The sequence below is a fragment of the Lynx rufus genome, unplaced genomic scaffold (assembly GCF_022079265.1).
Source record: "Lynx rufus isolate CCGP_SWC_20201006 ecotype Redwood Valley unplaced genomic scaffold, mLynRuf1.p SCAF_2, whole genome shotgun sequence".
Lineage (NCBI taxonomy): Eukaryota > Metazoa > Chordata > Mammalia > Carnivora > Felidae > Lynx > Lynx rufus.
The window spans coordinates 222,193,267-222,212,540 of NW_025814834.1; the positions used below are offsets into that span (position 1 = coordinate 222,193,267).

At 52.7% G+C, this 19,274-nt stretch overlaps 1 protein-coding gene and 2 pseudogenes across 4 annotated transcripts; 2 read left to right on the plus strand and 1 right to left on the minus strand.

Annotated features, from left to right (window-relative positions):
* The first annotated feature begins 182 nt into the window (after nt 1-182).
* Nucleotides 183-19,131, plus strand: LOC124515131 (cyclin-dependent kinase 11B). Of its 4 annotated transcripts, none has more exons than XM_047083689.1 (20): nt 183-257; nt 773-896; nt 1,704-1,819; nt 2,833-2,960; nt 4,947-5,085; nt 12,656-12,792; nt 13,310-13,432; nt 13,751-13,846; nt 13,929-14,090; nt 14,382-14,447; nt 15,064-15,239; nt 15,667-15,757; nt 16,672-16,793; nt 17,012-17,117; nt 17,632-17,753; nt 17,835-17,942; nt 18,019-18,135; nt 18,252-18,400; nt 18,500-18,689; nt 18,783-19,131. In XM_047083689.1, the coding sequence occupies exons 2-20, from the start codon at nt 786-788 to the stop codon at nt 18,873-18,875; spliced, it is 2,352 nt and encodes a 783-aa protein (XP_046939645.1). In that variant the 5' UTR covers nt 183-257; nt 773-785; the 3' UTR covers nt 18,876-19,131. The 4 variants fall into 4 exon arrangements, with proteins under 4 accessions (XP_046939645.1, XP_046939646.1, XP_046939647.1 ...); XM_047083690.1 differs by having other exon boundaries at nt 15,070-15,239; XM_047083691.1 differs by lacking the exon at nt 183-257 and adding an exon at nt 969-1,015 and having other exon boundaries at nt 872-896.
* On the plus strand, nt 8,485-10,189 carry LOC124515132 (CDAN1-interacting nuclease 1-like; annotated as a pseudogene).
* On the minus strand, nt 11,096-11,218 carry LOC124516677 (uncharacterized; annotated as a pseudogene).
* Nucleotides 19,132-19,274: the final 143 nt, after the last annotated feature.

Genomic DNA, 19,274 nt, shown 5'->3' on the forward strand with positions numbered 1-19,274 from the left:
AGCCTCCGGCGTCACCGGAGCACCACCGGCGGCCTCCGCGCCCCGCGCTCGGAGGGACGGCCGGCGGCGGCGCCCGGGTCGGAAGTGACGTGAGCGCGCCCGGGCCCCTCCCTGCTCCGGCCGAGCCGCCGGCGGGCGCCGCCGACCTGCGTCATCAGCCCGCGCCGACGCAGGAAGTGCCGACGCTGCTGGCGCGCGCCGGGCGCTGTTTCTCCTCAGGCTCCGGGACCGGCGGCGGCGGCGGCGGAGGCGCAGGGGTGAGTGGCGGAGGGCGGGGCTGGGCCGGGCGGCGAGCGCTCGGATCCGGGCGGACCCTGGGCGTCGCTTCCCGCCTCCTCGTTCCGCCTCGCCCCGCGCGGAGCCGGGGATTGAGGCGGCGTCGGGCGCAGACGCTGGGAGCCCGCCCCTGCGGGCCCGAACCCCGACTCGTAGCGGCCGCGCCCGGGGGGCTGAGGGGCCGGGCGGCCCGGCCGCGTCGTATCCGGTGACCGCGACCCCCGGGCGTGGGGTCTCCGGGACTGAGCCGCGAGCTTTCCACGGATGAGCTCCCTCCCCACCGGTGTTGCTCTGCGGGGGGGGGGGGTGTTCTCGTCTGTGACCGAAGGGTAAACTGAGGCGGAGGACCTTGCCCGGGGATGACGGCAAAGAGATTTGAATCCAGGCGGTCGCTCTTCGGAGCCCGGCCCGCCCCGTCCGCGAAGACGCGAGCCGCAGCGCCCCGAAGCCCACTTGCCGTGTGTCCTGCCCTGGCTCGAGCTCTTTCTCTTTGCAGCGGTTCGACTCAAATGGGTGATGAAAAGGACTCTTGGAAGGTGAAAACTTTAGATGAAATTCTTCAGGAAAAGAAACGACGGAAGGAACAAGAGGAGAAAGCAGAGATAAAACGCTTAAAAAACGTAAGCCATGTTTTTTAAGTAAGTGGTTTTCTTAAAGGAGATTTAATTTCTTTGCCCTCGTTTTTCCATTAGAACAACGCTTCTTCGGTGAAGTTCTTTTGTACTTCCAAATGTCGCAGGTGAGCGCAAAATCTCTTCTAAAAATTAACAAAAACGTTCAAATACTCGGTTTACGTTGGAGACAGATCGATAACATACTAAAGCTGTGTGTAGATGGCAGGATCCACGTGGAGATAAAGTACTTTGAACCTGAATCCATTAGTGCAGTGGGACTAATTTTTCTCATGTCACCGTTTCTGTGTCCGTGGCACCATTTCCAAGTATGTCTAGTGCAGTAGGAAGTCGCCCTGGAATTAATACTCGTGTTTGGCGGGGTCTTTGGTTGGCACAGTAACGTAATCAGAGAAACGTTTGGTACCTTGGCGAGAGCGTCGGCAGAAGTACTCGTTTCTGCTCTCACTGGTAGCTGACCTTTGTTAGCTATTTCCGAGTCACGGACGAGGTGTCCCAGAGTATTTGGCGTATAAAACACGGCGTAAGGCTCAAGTTCGGCTTATGTAAACGACTAACATACTTGGCGTAGAGTCTAATGTTCCTTGTCGAATATGCTGATTTCAAGTTTTTTCACCTGAGGCCCTGGGTTCTAGAGAGCTGTGATTTTAACGTCATACGATTTGGGTGGAAGGTTCTTATACCTCGTAACATTGATCCATTCAAAGCGTATGTGAAACTTTGGGCATTGGCAAGGTTTGAGATCGTTAACAAGACTTTTATCTGTGAGGAAATGACTTTCTCCTTGCTTCTCAGTCTGATGACCGGGATTCCAAGCGGGATTCCCTTGAGGAGGGGGAGCTGAGGGACCACCGCATGGAGATAACGATCAGGAACTCGCCATACAGAAGAGAGGACTCCATGGAAGACAGGTGGGGACAAGGTGCACGAGGAGGAAGGGCATCCAGCTGCACGTGCGCTTCCCCGCGGAGACACGCGGGGTCCCACAGCACAGCTGTGGTCCTGGCTGAGCCTCCGCAGGGCTCCTCTGAAAACGTTTGAAGCGGTGACTGTGGGTTTACCTCACAGTTGAGATGGCCTTTGTGTGGTACCAGTTGGCACCCGAGTCCTGTTGCGAGAAGATTGAATGGGTGCATATTCCCTTCTTGGCAATTATCCTTCAACCCAGTGAATTCGCATTCACAAATTGCATTTAAATAATTGTGTGTGTGTGCTTTTAGTGACTGGTAAAATTACTGCCTAAAATTTTGCACGGATGAACCACACTAGGGTGCTGAAGTGTGCTCGAGCAAGGCCCGTAAGCAGCGGTGGTCCTAGCGAGGCTCGTATATGCTAACATCCCTTCCTGCACCACGGTATCCCCTCACTTGCTTCCTTCTCGTCTCCGTCATCATCACCAAATTATCCGTCATCAAATCATTAAAGCCAGCCTAACCAGAAATTAAGGTGCAAGGACATACAGATTGTGAATTCTCACAACTTTTTGGTCATATAGTCAGTGAAAAGTGTTGTTGAGTGACCTTTTGAGGTCATCAAGTTCTGTTAAAATTGTGATACTTTTTTTAACGGCTTTATTGATGTATAAACGATAAGCTGCATATATATAAAGTGTGCGGTCTGACATGTTTGTACACGCTTGTGAAACTGTCACCATGGTCATGGTGATGAACGTGTGCATCATGCCCTGGAGTTTCTTCAGAGAGGCATTTTCTTTCCATATACACATTGATTTTTCACTTACCCTTTTCATCTGTGTCTGTATTTATAAGCAGTTTTGGCTTCAATTTCATAGTTAAGGTTTAAAATGATTCTAGATTCCACTTTCTTTGTATTCTGACTGCTGCGTTTTTCCGGGCTGAAGAAGCTCCAGGGCACCCTCATGGCTCTTCCATTGCCTGACGTGATGCTTTGTGTCTTATTTCAGAGGAGAGGAAGATGATTCTTTGGCTATCAAACCACCCCAGCAAATGTCTCGGAAAGAAAAGGCTCATCACAGGAAAGATGAAAAGAGGAAAGAGAAACGTAGGCATCGTAGCCACTCAGCAGAAGGGGGTACTGAAGCATTTATTGGTTTTTTTCTTTGTATCATGCTCAAGTATGGTCTGTTTCCTGTGTCATACTCTACCGTCTCCTCCAGAGCACAATTGAAAGAGAAGAGAAAGTAAAATCTTAGCCAAAAGCATATGTTTTTCTAGATCATTCTGAATAGTTAATTCATTTTCTTCCTGGTATTTTTTTCTCCCTCGTTACATTGTTTTGGGTTAGTTTGTTTAAATGTAATATTGTCTTTTTTTTTTTTTTAATGTTTTTTGAATTTTTTTTTAACATTTATTTATTTTTGAGAGAGCGAGCGAGTGCACAAGGAGGGGAGGGGCAGAGAGAGAGGGAAACACAGAAACCAAAGCAGGCTCCAGGCTGTAAGCTGTCAGTACAGAGCCTGACGCGGGGCTCAAATTCACGAACTGTGACATCATGACCTGAGCTGAAGTCAGACACTTAACCGACTGAGCCACCTAAGCACCCCATTAATGTTTGTTTTTTGAAGGAGAGATCGAGCATCAGCGGGGGAGCGGCAGAGAGAGGGAGACACAGAATCCAAATCCTGAGCTGTCAGCATAAAGCCTGACGTGGGGCTTGAACTCACAAATCGTGAGATCATGACCTGAGCAGAAGTCAGATGCTTAACTGACTGAGCCCCCCATAAATGTAATATTGTCTAAACTCAACAAATATAGGGTATTTATATGCAGTTTTTTTTTAGGTTTACTTATTTTGAGAGAGCACACTTGCAAGCATGAGATGGGCAGAGAGAGAGGGAGAGAGTATCTCAAGCAGGCAGCATGCTGTCGGTGCGGAGCCTGACACAGGGCTCTGTCTCACAAACTGGGAGGTTGTGACCTGAGCCGAAATCATGAGTCGGATGCTTAACCAACTGAGCCACCCAGGCATTCCTTCCTTACATTTTGAATAGTAGGTGTTTTTTTAGCTGACACGGTTGCAAGAGTATAGTAGGCAACATAAAACACACAGTGTGTGTTAATTGGCTATGTTAACAGTAAGCTCTTAGTAAAATTTTTAGGGAATCAGAAGTTATACATGGATTTCTGACTGCGCTGGGGGTCAGTTATTCAACATTGTGTTTTTAAGGGTCGATTATAGTCTAATCACAGCTTAATACAGAAAGAAGATGAAAGTTTTTTTTTTTTAAACGTTTATTCATTTTTGAGAGAGACAGAGCGTGAGTGGGGGAGGGGGAGAGAGAGAGGGAGACACAGAATCCGAAACAGGCTCCAGGCTCTGAGCTGTCAGCACAGAGCCTGATGCGGGGCTCAAACTCACAAACCACGAGATCATGACCTGAGCCGAAGTCGGACGCTCAACCGACTGAGCCACCCAGGCGTCCCAAAAGTTACAGTTCTATTCAGTGATAACCACGTTATTTTTTCTCTCACTTTGAGGCTTACTTCCATAGGATTTTCTTTTGTTTTTTTAACATAAAACGATTGTTTCTCCGAAGTCATTAATTAAATGTTTTCTTCTTCACTGAGTATTTTCTTTGAAAAAAAGTTTTTAATTTTTTTTTTAATGTTTATATTTTAGAGAGACGGTGTGAGCGGGGGAGGGGCAGAGAGAGAGGTAGACCCAGAATCTGAAGCAGGCTCCAGGCTCTGAGCCGTCAGCACACAGCCCGACACGGGGCTCGAACTCACAAACTGTTGAGATCATGACCTGAGCCGAAGTCAGGCGCTTAACCGACTGAGCTACCCAGGCCCCCCTGAAAATTTTTTTAATCTTTTAACTTACTTTTTGAGAGAGAGCACGCACAAGCGGGGGCGGGGCAGAAAGAGGGGGCAGAGAATCTAAAGCAGGCTCTGCGCTGACAGCAGAGAACCCCAATGTGGGGTTCAGATTCGTGAACCGTGAGATCATTCCCTTGTCAGACACTTAACTGACTGAGCCACCCAGACGCCCCTTCAATATTTTTAAATTAAGTTTTGGGTGTTGGGCCCCTTTGCGTGACATTCTCTCTCCTCTTAGGGAAGCATGCTAGGGCAAAGGAAAAAGAGAGAGAACACGAGCGCCGGAAGCGACACCGGGAGGAGCAAGACAAGGCTCGCAGAGAGTGGGAGAGGCAGAAGAGAAGGGAGATGGCCCGGGAGCATTCCAGGAGGGAGAGGTGAGTGAGTGCAGTCTGCGAAGGAGCCTGAAACTGAGCATTGCTGGTAGCCAACACCCCGTCAGAGCGGCGATGGAGACCGCCATTCTGGTGCACACACGAGAACCCGGCAGTATGACAGAGATGTGGGGCAGAAGTGGTTTGTGAGTCCACAGTCCTGGCACGGTAAACATGGGGTGGTGCTGACTGAAGAGATTAAGTTTTTACTGCATCTTGAAGACAGACATGGGTGTGAGTTTTCCTCGGAGAAGATCCTGAAGGGAATGGAAAACGTGTGTCGGTTTCCTCCAGGTGAAGGCTGGTGGGGGAGGTACTCGGGAGCCAGGCCATTCCAGCAGTTGCTTGAGACCCTGTGTAAGAGTGTGATTTGGGCCAGTTGGAAGGGGCATTGCTGGTGGGAGCTGGAAGTCTGACAAAGGAATTCAGACACAAGGAGTGCAGTTTGGGGCCAAAAACATAGCAGTGGAGAGGGAAAGGGCGGTGGTCGCGCAGGGAGAGACGATCTTCCTCCATCTGTCAGCTGACGCCGGGGATGGGGGAGGAGGGCCCTCTCAGATTCAGCCCAGGGCGCGTATAGAAATTCCCACACAGCGCCCAAGAGAAATCTGTTCTAGGACGATTCATTGGTCACTGGGCAAGTATTTTTTGAGTGCCTGCTCTGTACCGAGCCCTCTTCCAGGTGGTCTAAGCGAGGAAGACTAAGGAAATATATTGCTTAGGGTTCTCTAGGTCACAGCAGAAATAGACTGTGGTTCTTTCAGACAAAATGGAAATCCCAAAGGCCTTATACTAGCTTTGGAGCTGAGGCACCAGACTCTTACACATTAGTCTCCAAGTACATCTCTGTGGGCTCAGATTCCCAGAAGACATCTGTGTGGCTCCAGATCTGTTCATCTGGGCTAGTTGTGACTACTGGGGCCATCTCTGTGTATTGAGGTGTTTCCAGAGAAAGCTTGGTACCGGCCTGCTACACGGAATGGAGAAGTAGGAGGGGTAGATGGTGCCTGTGTTCCCAGCAGGCCGAATGACACGGGCACCGAAGAAAGTGCGATGAGAGCCTTTGTTCTCATGAGGAGGAGGTATGGGGGGGAGCTGATTCCTAAGGTAAAAGATCACGGGGTGAGCAGAACTGTGTGTCCAGGTCCGCTGCTAGCATGGGAAACCCCCGTGTTTGCCGAGCCCAGTGCTGACCGTTTAGGATGGGCTGACGGCACAGCTGTGCGGACACAGTGTTGATCCCCAGGAAGCCAAGCTTGAAAACAAAAAGAAACGAAGGGAAAAAACCAGCAGTGGCCGCACTCTTTTTGGAAGACAGAGTTGACAGAGTTAGCAGAGCAGGTTACCAGACAAACAGCAACAGGTGAGAGGAAAAATCAGAATCCTCAATTGCTACCGTATGTTACTTGAAATGTCCAATTCTCAACAGGACGTCTTGAGATGTAAAAGAAATAGGAAAGTATGACTTCCTGTTAAGGAAGACAAGCATCAGTAGAAACCAAGTGTTCCAGATTAGCAAGGAACTTGAAACAAAGCAATAGAAATTATGCTTTCTTCAGAACAGACAGTCAAAGGAAGAGAACTAGAGCCTCCGGGATCTGTGGCACAGCACCTGTTTCACCAACGCCATGCAACTCGCAATACCAGGAGAGAAGAGTGATGCGGCACAAAGATGTCTTTTTAAATAATGGCTGAAATCTTCCCAAATCTGATGAAAAACAGTTATCTGCATATCCAAGAAGTTCAGTGTACCCCAAGCAGGGTAAATACAAAGACACATCATAGTCAAACTGGTGAAAGCCAAAGAATAGATTTTGAAGGCAGCAAGAGAAAAAAAATCTACATAGAAGGTGTGATTGGTGGCTGACTTCTCATTAGAAACAATGGAGGCCAGGGGCGCCTGGGTGGCTCAGTCGGTTAAGCGTTCGACTTCAACTCAGGTCATGATCTCATGGCCTGTGGGTTTGAGCCCTGCGTTGTTGGGCTCAGTACTGACAGCGTGAAGCCTGGAGCCTTCTTTGGATTCTGTGTTTTTCTCTCTCTCTCTGTCTCTCCCTTGCTTGTTCGTTCTCTCTCTTTCTGTCTCTCTCAAAAATAAACATTAAAACAAAAATTAAAAAAAAAAAGAAAAACAGTGGAGGTCAGAAGGCAGTGGAATGGCGTAGTCACACTGCTGAAAGAAAACCTGTCAACCAGGAAATCTGTGCAGCAAAACTGTTGTTCAAAAGTGAGGAGACATAACAAACTGGTGGAATTCATTGTTAGTAATACCTGCCTTAAATACTCAAGGGCAGACGCCTGAGTGGCTCAGTCGGTTAAGCATCCAGCTTTGGCTCAGGTCATGATCTCATGGTCCGTGAGTTCGAGCCCTACATCGGGCTCTGTGCTGAGAGCTCAGAGCCTGGAGCCTGCTTCAGATTCTGTGTCTCCCTCTTTTTCTGCCTTACACCGCTCACTGTCTGTCTCTCTCTCAAAAATAAATACATACATACATACTCAAGATCTTCAGGTTGAATGGAAATGACACCAGAAGGTATAGAATTCACAGGAAGAAAAGACAAGCTTTAGAAATGGTAAAAGTGTAGGTTAACGTAAGATAATTTATGTATGTTTCATTTCATGTCTTCTCAGCTTCTATGAGAGACACGATTGCATAAAACAGTAATTATTAAAATACCGTGTTGTTGGGTGATACATAGCATGTGTAGAGTGCACAGGGTTGAGAAGGGAGGGCTGTGGCTGTGGCAGAGCAGACCTATGTTCAGTGGAATGAAGTTAGTGTAATTTGATAAGATGCATGCTGCCATCACTAAAACAACCTCTAAGAAAATAACTTTAACAAAATAGTGCAAACAAGAATTAAAATTATATAGTACAAATATTTATCTATACCAAACACAGAGGGGCGTCTGGACAGCTCAGTCAGTTAAGCATCAGACTCTTGATTTCAGCTCAGGTGGTGATCTCATGGTTCATGGGATTCTCTCTCCCTCACCCCCCTCTCTCTCTCACTCTCTGCCCCTCCCCTGCACTCTTCCCCTCTATCCCTCTCCCTCCCCCTCATCTCTCTAAAATAAACATTATATACATACACACACAGACCATCAAAAACTGAGAAACAGGACCCAAAAGGAAGACCTATAAAAGAAAAACCAAGAACAACAACGAAAGTAAATCCAGCCAAATCCATAATTACATGAAATGTGAAGTGGTTTCTGTACCCAAAGGAGAGGTTCTTTGATAGCAAAGCTTGATCTATTATGTTGTCTGTAAGGAGAACATGTTAGAGACCAGGACAAAAATAGGTCGAAAGTGAACGTATGGGGAGCTGCCGTGTGAAGCCTGGTCTGCATAGCTAGTGGTAAAGAGGGTATGGGAGCAAGCCAAAACAGACTAGGAGCTCACGCTGTGCCACTGTGTGCCCACCCTTCGGCTCCTGACACCAAGGCTGAGCCCAGGGTGTTTTTCCCTTGCCTGTGCCACCTCCCAGTCCCTGGCCCAACGTGGTACTGACCGGCCAAAGCCCAGTACTGACGAGACAGCTCAGTGCCTGGTGTCTGTGCCGCCTGCCAGAACACTGAGGCAGAGGTTTCCCAGGTACCTGAATGGAGTGGGGAGAAGAGCTAGCCAATGAGGTGGACTGTGCACCCTCGTTAATGGTTCAGATTATACTGGAGAGGTTTCTACAAGAGCATGAGGAAACTCCACCGTCCAAATCTGTTATAAATAGTATGCTACAGGACCCTTCTCAGATTCCACATGGAGTTCTAGCAAATCAGGGCTGTCCGTGCACCGTGCAGTCAAATACTCTACCCCTGAGCTCTACCCCTGTGTCAGCACACTATAAACGACTGCTGTTACGGACCACTGGTTGACTGCATCAAACATGCCCTTGGTCATGAGCATGAAGTCCTGCTGAGAGGCCTTCTAGAGGAAAACCTGTCCTTCCTAAATGAAGAGCAGCTCCGTGCAGAGGGTTATGACAAAACCCCAAACTTTACAAGTTCCAGTTGCTGTAGAAGGGTACATGATTCACCGGATTGAAAGCGGGGCCTCATTTGGTGATGAATGTCGCCTCCGTGTCCACCTACATGACTGACCAGGTCTGGACGCACTGGAATAGGTTTGGGTTGGGCTTCATCATTTATTGGGACAGCTTTACCCGGGAACTGGACTGTAGCTGGGAAAGGGGCATCCTGCTCAAAGCCTGTTTTCCCGTGGACATTGTCGCCTTGTGTCATAGTATAGCTTGACCCTGATGATCCTGGAAGAGAAGCCAGGAGGACGAGGCTGGATCCAAAGCAGTTTTCCTTTTCTGCAGTGTAAACTCCTGGCAGCACCTGCCCTGAACTTCAGCCGAATTCGTGCTGCCCGTAGCCACGTCACTACCTCTTGAGACAAACATATCAAGAATTTCTGTTTTTCCTCATCCGTTGCTGATGTGAACAGCCAAGAACTGCATACATAACCACTTGTTGTCATAAGCATTTCTCTGTCAGTTTACAGATAGTCATAATCTTCCTTCCTTCCAGATGGTTTCTGCTCATATACTGAACAAAAAGTAGAAATGTGGAGACTGAAAGGTGTGATTTTTCAATTCTCCCAGTTCCCGAACCACCCTCTTTATTTTTTTTCCTAAGTCTCCATTCATTCTCCCGCCTCCCCCGTTCTTCTCATACCCTCGCAGGTCCTCAGTGTTGAATTAGCATCCTGGAACAATCTAGCACAATCCTAGCAGAGTGGAAAACATGGCGGTTGAAACTCTTTTTGCTCTCACCTGCAAGGTTCCAGTAGACCTTGATGGTAGCCTGGGCTTGTTTTGTCCAGTCTTTGCGATTTTCTGATTTCTGTGGCATTAAGCCAAGCTGAGAAAATATACTTGACGAGAGGTTTTTCTTTTTACGGTACTTATTTGAACACCAAAGACTTTCCGTTTATCTCATATAAGAGTATTGGTTACATTATATCTGGAAACCACACTCCTTTGGATTGGAGGCCAAGGGGAGACCATTGAAGCATGGTGCCAGCCTGGGCAAAAGTTCATTTTTAATTTTATTTTTTAATGTTTATTCATTTTTGAGAGATAGAGACTGAGCGTGAGTGGGGAAGGGGCAGAGAGAGAAGGAGACCCGGGATCCGAAGCAGGCTCCAGGCTCTGAGCCGTCAGCACAGAGCCCAACGCGGGGCTCAGACTCACAAACCATGAGATCATGACCTGAGCTGAAGTCAGAGGTTTAGCCAAACTGAGCCACCCAGATGCCCCAGACATTCATTTTTAAATACAGCTACTTGTCAGTATGTACAGTAATCAGTATCTTTCTGAGTACAATTTTTTAAAAGCACATTTTATGCACTGGTCTATGTGCGCCTTTTATATCACATAATTATATAACACTCGAATAATTTAGTCCTTAGAAATGTTCAGCTTTGAATGAATTAAGTGTACCAGAAATAAACATAGAGTGATTTCCAAATAAGCAAAATAAAAGGGATTTTGTATATGTTCGGAAAACAAAACATGAAATTAAACACGTGGAAGAAGGTGCAACACGTACACAGCAGCCACAGCGCGCAAGTGGCTCAGCGCCAGGCCAGACGTGAGGCCAGCACCGAGACCGGGCTTCACAACCACAGGAAGGGACATACGTCAGGAACATGTGACCGCGGTAAACGTGTATGAGTCTGACAGCAGAGTCCAGAAATCTGGGCTGCAATAACCTGACAGTTGAAAGAAGAAACAGGCAGTTCCTCGATTATAGTTGGAAGTTTCGGCACCCCACTCTAGTTGTTAATAGAACGAGATGAAACAAGGATATAAAAATTTTGGAAAATACCCTGCACCAGCTCAGTCTGACTGAGCTTGCGTGCCGGACTCCACCCACAGCCACAGAAGACACGCTCATTTCGAGCATATCGTATGTGGGCCGTACGACAAGTGTCATACATAAGATAGTTGCAGTAGTACAAAGTACGCCGTCTTTCCACAAAAGAAAGTGGAAATCAACAGAAAGAAACCTGGGGAAATCCTCAAAGTGTTGGGAAATCCAACCACCCATTTCTGAGAAAAGTTTTCATACAGCAATAATCGCACCTCAGATAAACCTCATTGGCTATGATACTGCCACGTCGCAAAGCTCTTCCGTTTCTGATTAACCTGTGGCCCAAAGAAGAAATTCAAAGGAAAAATAGAAAATATTTTGAATTGAGTGAAAACAAAAGCAACGTGCCAAAAGGTAGGGGTGCACAAAACGCTGGGCCCAGAATGAGCTGTTTTAAGCACTGATACCAGAAAAGGAAGTTGTCAAGTCAGCAACTTGAGCTGCTACCCCAAGAGCAGGAGAAAGAAGCAGACTCAGCCCAAAGAAGCAGAAGAAATGTCCCGAGAGTCCTGATCTGACAGAAAGCAGATTGGGGGAGGATGGCTAGGAGCTGAGCACGGGTGGGCATGAGATGGGAATGTCTTAAAACTGGCTTATGGTGATAGTCGGACAATTTTGTAAATGGACGAAAAACTGAATTCACTGGTTGGATTTATTTTTTTTAAGTTTTTATTTGTTTTGAGAGAGACAGAGCTATGAGCAGGGGAGGGGCAGAGAGAGGGAGAGAGGATCCCAAGCAGGCTCTGCACTGTCAGGGTTCACATTCACAAATCCCGAGACCACGATCTGAGCCGAAAGAGTCGGATGCTTAACCGACTGAGCCACCCAGGTGCCCCTCGGTGGTTGGATTTTATATGTTAACTTACAACTTTTATTTTGTAATAGTTTGGACTTCTAGGCATTTACTGAATAGTTCCTAGAATCCGAGCCTTCCACAGCGGTGACCTCTGACGGGCCCCAAAGCCGGCACGGTACCAGCGACCGTACCACAGGCCTTGTTCCACTTTCACCCTTGTCCGTGCTCATTTCTGTTTTTGTTTTTGTTTTTTTGGTAATAGCTTTTCTGGTTAGATTTGGACTTAATTCTGATTCTGTCGGGATTTGAAAACTAACCGCTGCTCATCAGTTTTTACCATCTGGCCACTTTGTGGTGCATCAGCCATGCACACCGTGGTCACTAATAGTTCCTGCACTTCAGATGAGCCTTGTCCCCTCCATGAAGCAACTTTCCCTGCTGCCCCTCGTATACCACACTCGAACCCGCTTAGCTCCCCACCAGGCCCGGCTGGGCATCCGTCTACCATAGGATCTAGTAGGACAGGGCCTCAGGCCCAAGTCTAGGTCCTTCTCTCCACCTTCCCCAGGTGGGCTCTTCCACCCCTCAGTGCCCCTGAAAACTTAGTGATAAAGGTGGATTTAAATTGTACTGCCATCCATACTCAGTAGGACTGCGAAACAGAAGCCTTCTGGAACCAGTGGGCTCATCCCTCATTGGCAATATCTCATCGTGCCAGTACTTTGCTACATTCTGTTGCGGCTCTTGGGCTGTGTGCGCGTATATGTTCTACTTTTAAAAAGCCCATTATGGTTTGAACAATCTAAGTGGGCAGTTTCTAAATTTGAGCAAAAAACACTTGGGGTGAAAAAGAAAACTTCGTGTTCGCGGAGAGAGAGTTGGCCTGTGCTTGTTGCAGGGACCGCCTTGAGCAGCTGGAGAGGAAGCGGGAGCGAGAACGAAAGATGCGGGAACAGCAAAAGGAACAGCGGGAACAGAAGGAACGGGAGCGGCGCGCCGAGGAGCGGCGCAAGGAGCGCGAGGCCCGAAGGGAAGGTGCGCGTGGGCACACCCTGTGGTTGGGGTGTTGTTCCCATGGGTGAGCCCAGAGCCGCACAAATGACACTGAGGGGTGAGGTGCTCTGGACCATGGCTGAGTGAAGGGGGAGCAGGCCGTGGGGCTCGGGAGTTGCGCCTGACCACATAGTTCCTTGCCAGAGAAGGCAGTGGTCACGTCAGGCCTGAGGTGAGGGTGTGCGGCCGGGGCGCACCCAGGCCTGGTGCTGGACAGCCGTCAGGGTAACACACGGGCTGCCGCCCGCTGCTGTTTAGGCCCAGGCTTGGAGAGGTGGGTCGTGGCCCCTTCTTTTCCGGCAGTAGAGAGTGTGGAAGGCCTACGTGGGTCCTCCGGGACGTCTCACGGTTTCCACGCCTCTGTGGCCACAGAGCCGTCAGCAGGTGTAGTGGGTTGTCATCGGCAGGGGTGCAGGTGAGGACCACCTCTGACCGAGGTGGGGCCCTGCCAGAGAGAGGGTGCCGCCAGCGCTGCCTCCTGCTGTGTTCTGTGCCCCAGTGTCTGCACATCACCGGACCATGAGGGAGGACTATGGCGACAAAGTGAAAGCGAGCCACTGGAGTCGCAGTCCGCTGCGGCCGCCGCGAGAGCGGTTTGAGCTGACAGACGGCCGGAAACCAGGTGAGGGCCCGCGGCGCCTGCCTGGGGGCCAGCGTGGCGCGGTTCTTTGCTGACAGGTTTTTATGGACAAAAACTTTTTTTTGCACGACGATACGGTATGCTAAAGTACTTCCGTGTCACATGACAGGACTTTAGCATTTGTGCGGAGCACATTTGCATTTCTCAGCGGAAACCTTTGTTACGGGTCTTTGAGAGCTGTTTTCCAGCTGAGTGTGGATGAGGGTTTATCCTACACACTGAAGCTTATCTCTGTGTGAAAGATCCCATGTGACCTCGTTGATGGTAAACACGTTCACTTTTGATGGTTTGTGTCACAAGTGAAAGAAGAGAAGGTGGAAGAGAGAGACCTGCTGTCCGACCTGCAAGACGTCAGCGACAGCGAGCGCAAAACCAGCTCAGCCGAGTCCTCGTCAGGTGAGTGCGGGCCCCGCCGCCGTGAAGTCACCGCTGCCTGCGGTGCCTGCCTGCGGTCACTTCCGGCCGTTTTCTTCTGAAGCGGAATCAGGGTCGGGCTCGGAGGAGGAGGAAGAGGAGGAAGAGGAGGAGGAGGAGGAGGAGGAAGAGGAGGGCAGCAGCAGTGAAGAATCGGAGGAGGAGGAGGAGGAGGAGGAAGAGGAGACCGGGAGCAACTCCGAGGACGCGTCTGGACAGTCGGCTGGTGAGGAGGGCACCGGGCGTGACGGTTTGGTTTGCTGGACTCCACAGACCGCAGAGGTCACGGGAACTCTCGGTTCGAAAATGTCTCCAAATGGACAGTGCCTTGCTACCTGGGACTCCACGTGAGACCCCAGAATTGATCGTTTACGGCGGTTCTTGCTCTCTGTTAGCTAAAGCAGACCCTCGCTTGTGCTGGCGGAGGGTCTGAGGAGCCCTAGAAAGAGGCAGACCCCAAGTCAGCGCAGGGCCAGCAGCCCCGCAGATCTGAGCAGACGCCTGCTGTCTCTTGCAGAGGAAGTGAGCGAAGACGAAATGAGTGAGGATGGGGAGCGCGAGAATGAGAACCACGTCCTCGTTGGTGAGAGGCATCCCCGGTGCTTGGTCTTTTCCTGCGTGCTGTGGCCCTTTGTAGAGCTGGCACCTCGGGCTTCCTCCAGGGTCACCCCATCCCAGAGGCACAGGCAGCTGAGTCACTGAGAGACCCGGTTCCCTGAGCACCACCACCCCCACTCCCCCGCACCGACCACTTGCGACCGTGAGGGGCCAGCATCCCTTACTGGGGACAGTCCCGACTGAGCGTCCTCGTGAGCGTCACTGTGGCTTAGACACTGCAGGTGGCTGGGAAGCACCAGCCGGGGCCCGGCCTCTTAGCTCAGGTCCAACCAGAGGCCCATCACCATTCTGTAGACACCAGCAAGGCCTTGCCCTCAAGGCCTGACGGGAGCTCTGGGTGTGCCGCCTTTGAGCTCGGTCTCCGGCCAGGGGCTCACAGTGCATGTGGCTGAGCTGGCAAGCCCCCAGACCCCAGTGCCCTCTGTCCAGGACGGTGGGACACACGCTTGTGCACAGCATCCTGGGGTCATTCTCGTGTGGCTCTTGCGTGCACTCAGTGACCCCCCACCCCCACCCCAGAACAGGAGAGGGGTGATGACGGTTGCTTATTTTGGTTCCATAATTGGGTTTAACTTTTGAAGTTCCAGAGTCCCGATTTGACCGAGACTCCGGAGACAGTGAGGAAGGGGAGGAAGAAGCCGGTGAGGGCACCCCACAGAGCAGCGCCTTGACCGAAGGGGACTTCGTGCCCGACTCTCCCGCCTTGTCACCCATTGAACTCAAACAGGAACTGCCCAAGTACCTCCCTGCCCTGCAGGTCAGGCGTCCTTCCCATGCCGGGGTTGGTTCTGCTGATTACGAACAGGATGGTGGCTGAGAGCAGGAGCTGGGTCCCCGGGGTGTGGGTCCCCAGGGTCACGTATGCAGTGAGGGAAGGTGCCAGGGCCTTGGTGGTGTGGTGCAGGGGGCGCTCCTGTCCTCAGTGTTATCTTAGCGCCGGGCAGACAGGCCAGGCCTGGCTCAGAGGGATGCGTCCAGGACCAGCTCTTTTCCACGTTAGTTTTATTCTGTAATTGAGGACCCCGTGGTCACTGAAGAAACTGGAGAAGAGGGCTGCTCCTGGCTCCGCCACCAGATACATTCGGCGCCCTCTGGAGACCTCTGGGCAGGGTTTGCTGCACTGGCCTGATTCAGGTGTGTGTGCGGCCGTGGCCGCTGGGTCCTCACGGCAGCCTTCCTTCCAGGGCTGTCGGAGCGTGGAGGAGTTCCAGTGCCTCAACAGGATTGAAGAAGGCACGTATGGGGTGGTGTACAGAGCAAAGGACAAGAAAACAGGTGGGTGCGGTGCCGAGTGGTCCCCCAAAGGGAGAAGGGGAGACAGGCAGGAACCAGATGGCTCAGGGAGCCCGTCCCTGTGCAGGAAGGGACTTGTGCTGAAGGGCATTGTCCGTGGGTGTACCCGTTGCGCCATCTCGAGCCCGGCCCGGAGGGTTTGCTGTCCGCAGCCTCACTGGGCCCACGTGCGGGCTGGGCTCTAGGAGCGAGGCCGGGTGTCCTGCCCGGGCCACAGCCAGCTCGCAGGGACTGAGATCGAGCCCGGGCCATCCTGGCCCTCGGCACCCTCGGTGTCAAGGTCCTTGAACGCACAGTTCCTACTCTCCTAGGAGTCTCTTCTCCCCGGGTGCCCGGCTGTGGCCTCGCCTTACCTGGCCAGCACCAGCTAGTGACTCATGGGCCCCTGAGCAGTGGACTCCTTGGTACCTGTGGAGGCCCGAGGTCAGTCTGACCGTGAGGCTCTGCCGCTTACTTGTGACAGCAGGTGCCTCCGTTCTGGGACGGAGTGTGTCGTGTGCTTTGAGTGATAGCACCTGAGCAGGTGTGTGAGCCGCAGACTGGCAGCTTCCCCAGCGCCTGCAGCTGGGTCTTGGAAAGTCAGGGAGGCCACCTGAGAGCCTCAGACCCCGGTGATCGTGTCTGTCCTGGGATGTTGAGGTTTGCTGTGTCTCCTGGCAAATCACAGTAGGGATATAGAGATAAATAGGAAAATTCTCCTTAGCTGTTTGGACAAAAGTTAGCATGGAAATCTGCCTTGTGCATCTGTTGGGCCACAGGTTTGGGCTTGTTTTCTTGGTGCTGGTGTAACATGGGGCTTCCCAGTTACAACAAGGCTTCCCAGTGCCAAATAAGAAACGCTCCCTGAATCCCAACGAAATGTGTGCTTTCTCAGCCCATCTTCGAACTGTTTTCAGATGAAATTGTGGCTCTGAAGCGGCTAAAGATGGAGAAGGAGAAGGAGGGCTTTCCAATCACCTCCCTGAGGGAGATCAACACCATCCTCAAGGCGCAGCACCCCAACATTGTCACCGTTAGGGTGAGGCAGCCCGGGCCTGTGCCCCGAGGGGACCCTGTGATTCCTGTGCACCAGTGTTGTGCAAAAATTGAGCACCGGCCTCCCAAAATGTCAGCCCCCTTAGGGTCGTCACACCTATAGGTACCTGCTGTCCCCAGTGTCTGTGCCCCGGGAGCCAGCAGTTAGTTGCGGGACCTGGAGGTGAGCACGGCACCCACGGACCCGCTCTTGTTTGCTAGGAGATCGTCGTGGGCAGCAACATGGACAAGATCTACATCGTGATGAACTACGTGGAGCATGACCTCAAGAGTCTGATGGAGACCATGAAGCAGCCTTTCTTGCCAGGTGGGGCCTGCAGGCACCGCGGGGGCCGTGCCGGGAGGGTCTCCCACAGCCCCAATGTCCTCCCACAGACGGGGCCCTCTGACTGGTGTCCCCCACAAGGAACATGCGGCCCTCGGGCTGCCCAGGGTGCAGGCAGCGTGTCCCTGGGGCGGAAGGAGCACTGACCCCACCGCGCCGTGTATCCGAGTGTGTGCGCGCGCACACGTGTGCGGTCTCTGTGCGTGCGTGCGTGCGTGCGTGCGCGCGCGAGGGCCGTGCCAAGCTGAGAGCACTCCCGGGAGAAGCGCACCCTGAGAATCCCGGTTGCCGCCGAGGCGGGGCGCTGACCCGAGGCGCTGCCGTGTATCCAAGTGTGTGCGCGCGCACACGTGTGCGGTCTCTGTGCGTGCGTGTGTGCGTGCGCGCGTGCGTGCGCGAGGGCCGTGCCAAGCTGAGAGCACTCCCGGGAGAAGCGCACCCTGAGAATCCCGGTTGCCGCCGAGGCGGGGCGCTGACCCGAGGCGCTGCCGTGTAGGGGAGGTGAAGACCCTGATGATCCAGTTGCTGCGCGGTGTCAAACATCTGCACGACAACTGGATCTTGCACCGAGACCTCAAGACGTCCAACCTGCTGCTCAGCCACGCCGGCATCCTCAAGGTGAGCCCCCGGGGCCCGCCCCACAGGGGCCTGGCACCTGGGCCTCAGGGGCCTGCCCACAGCCCGCCTCTGTCCTCGCAGGTGGGGGACTTCGGGCTGGCGAGGGAGTACGGGTCCCCCCTGAAGGCCTACACCCCAGTCGTCGTGACCCTGTGGTACCGCGCCCCAGAGCTGCTGCTCGGCGCCAAGGTGAGTGCGGGGGGGGGCGGCCAGCCTGCGCGCGCTGCCCTCCCCCGGCCTCCTGAGCGTGCCCCTGGCCCCCCAGGAGTACTCCACGGCTGTGGACATGTGGTCGGTGGGCTGCATCTTCGGGGAGCTGCTGACCCAGAAGCCGCTGTTCCCGGGGAAGTCGGAGATCGACCAGATCAACAAAGTGTTTAAGGTGGGTCTGTGCTCTCGCCCTGCCAGCCACGTGCAGACACCTGTACCAGACCCTTCCCTGCAGGCCGCGGCCGTTCCAAAACTCTCTCTCTCTCTCTCTCTCTCTTTCTCTCTCAGGACCTAGGGACCCCCAGTGAGAAAATCTGGCCTGGCTACAATGACCTCCCTGCGGTCAAGAAGATGACCTTCACTGAGTACCCCTATAATAATCTCCGCAAACGCTTCGGGGCCCTGCTCTCAGACCAGGGCTTTGACCTCATGAACAAGTGTGTGAACCTGCAGGCTGTGCCCCTCCGGCCCTGGGCCTCCCCCTCCCCCACCCCACCCCACCCCCACGTGGGTGCCAAGTGCTCTTGTTCTCCTAGGTTCCTGACCTACTTCCCCGGGCGGAGGGTCAGTGCGGAGGACGGCCTGAAGCACGAGTATTTCCGAGAGACCCCCCTCCCCATTGACCCCTCGATGTTCCCCACGTGGCCCGCCAAGAGTGAGCAGCAGAGGGTGAAGCGCGGCACGAGCCCACGGCCCCCCGAGGGCGGCCTGGGCTATAGCCAGCTGGTGAGGACAGGGCCGCAGGGGGGAGGCTGTGGGGGTCCCCCCCAAAGGTGGGGCCAGCCCAGCCGAAGCCCCACGATGACGCTTGCTCCCCAGGGCGACGACGACCTGAAGGAGACAGGCTTCCACCTCACCACCACAAACCAGGGGGCCTCGGCCGCGGGGCCCGGCTTCAGCCTCAAGTTCTGAGCTTCGGCGCAGAGCCCGTGCCAGCCCTGCGGGTACCGACCAGCAAGGCTCAGTCGGGACCAGGGCAGGCGCCAGAGGCAGCATGTGGGTCCAGGCCGAGGCCTGGCCCTGACTGAGCACAGCCGCTGGAGGCCAGTGTGGCCGCGGATCTTGACCTCACATCTCAGACTGCCCGTCTCGTTCGCTTTTCCAACATTTCATTTTTATCTTGGCTTGTACATTTGTAGAATTAAATCACATTTTCCTCGTTGTGGAAGGAAAGGCTGTATTTTTTCGGATGTGTCAGACTCGCCCTGCGAAGAGGGGGGCATCTGTAGGTGGCCAGTGTCGGCGGACACGTGTCCCCCAACACACAAGGTCAGCACGGTGACCACTGGGGACTGCACTGTTAGGACACTG

What these genes read in the sequence shown, in the direction of transcription:
- LOC124515131 (XM_047083689.1), top strand. Translation starts at nt 786, where the DNA reads ATGGGTGATGAAAAGGACTCTTGGAAGGTGAAAACTTTAGATGAAATT. An exon ending in AGCAAAGGACAAGAAAACAG is followed by an intron (nt 15,758 to 16,671) that starts GTGGGTGCGGTG and finishes AACTGTTTTCAG; the next exon opens with ATGAAATTGTGGCTCTGAAG. An exon ending in GAAGCAGCCTTTCTTGCCAG is followed by an intron (nt 17,118 to 17,631) that starts GTGGGGCCTGCA and finishes GCTGCCGTGTAG; the next exon opens with GGGAGGTGAAGACCCTGATG.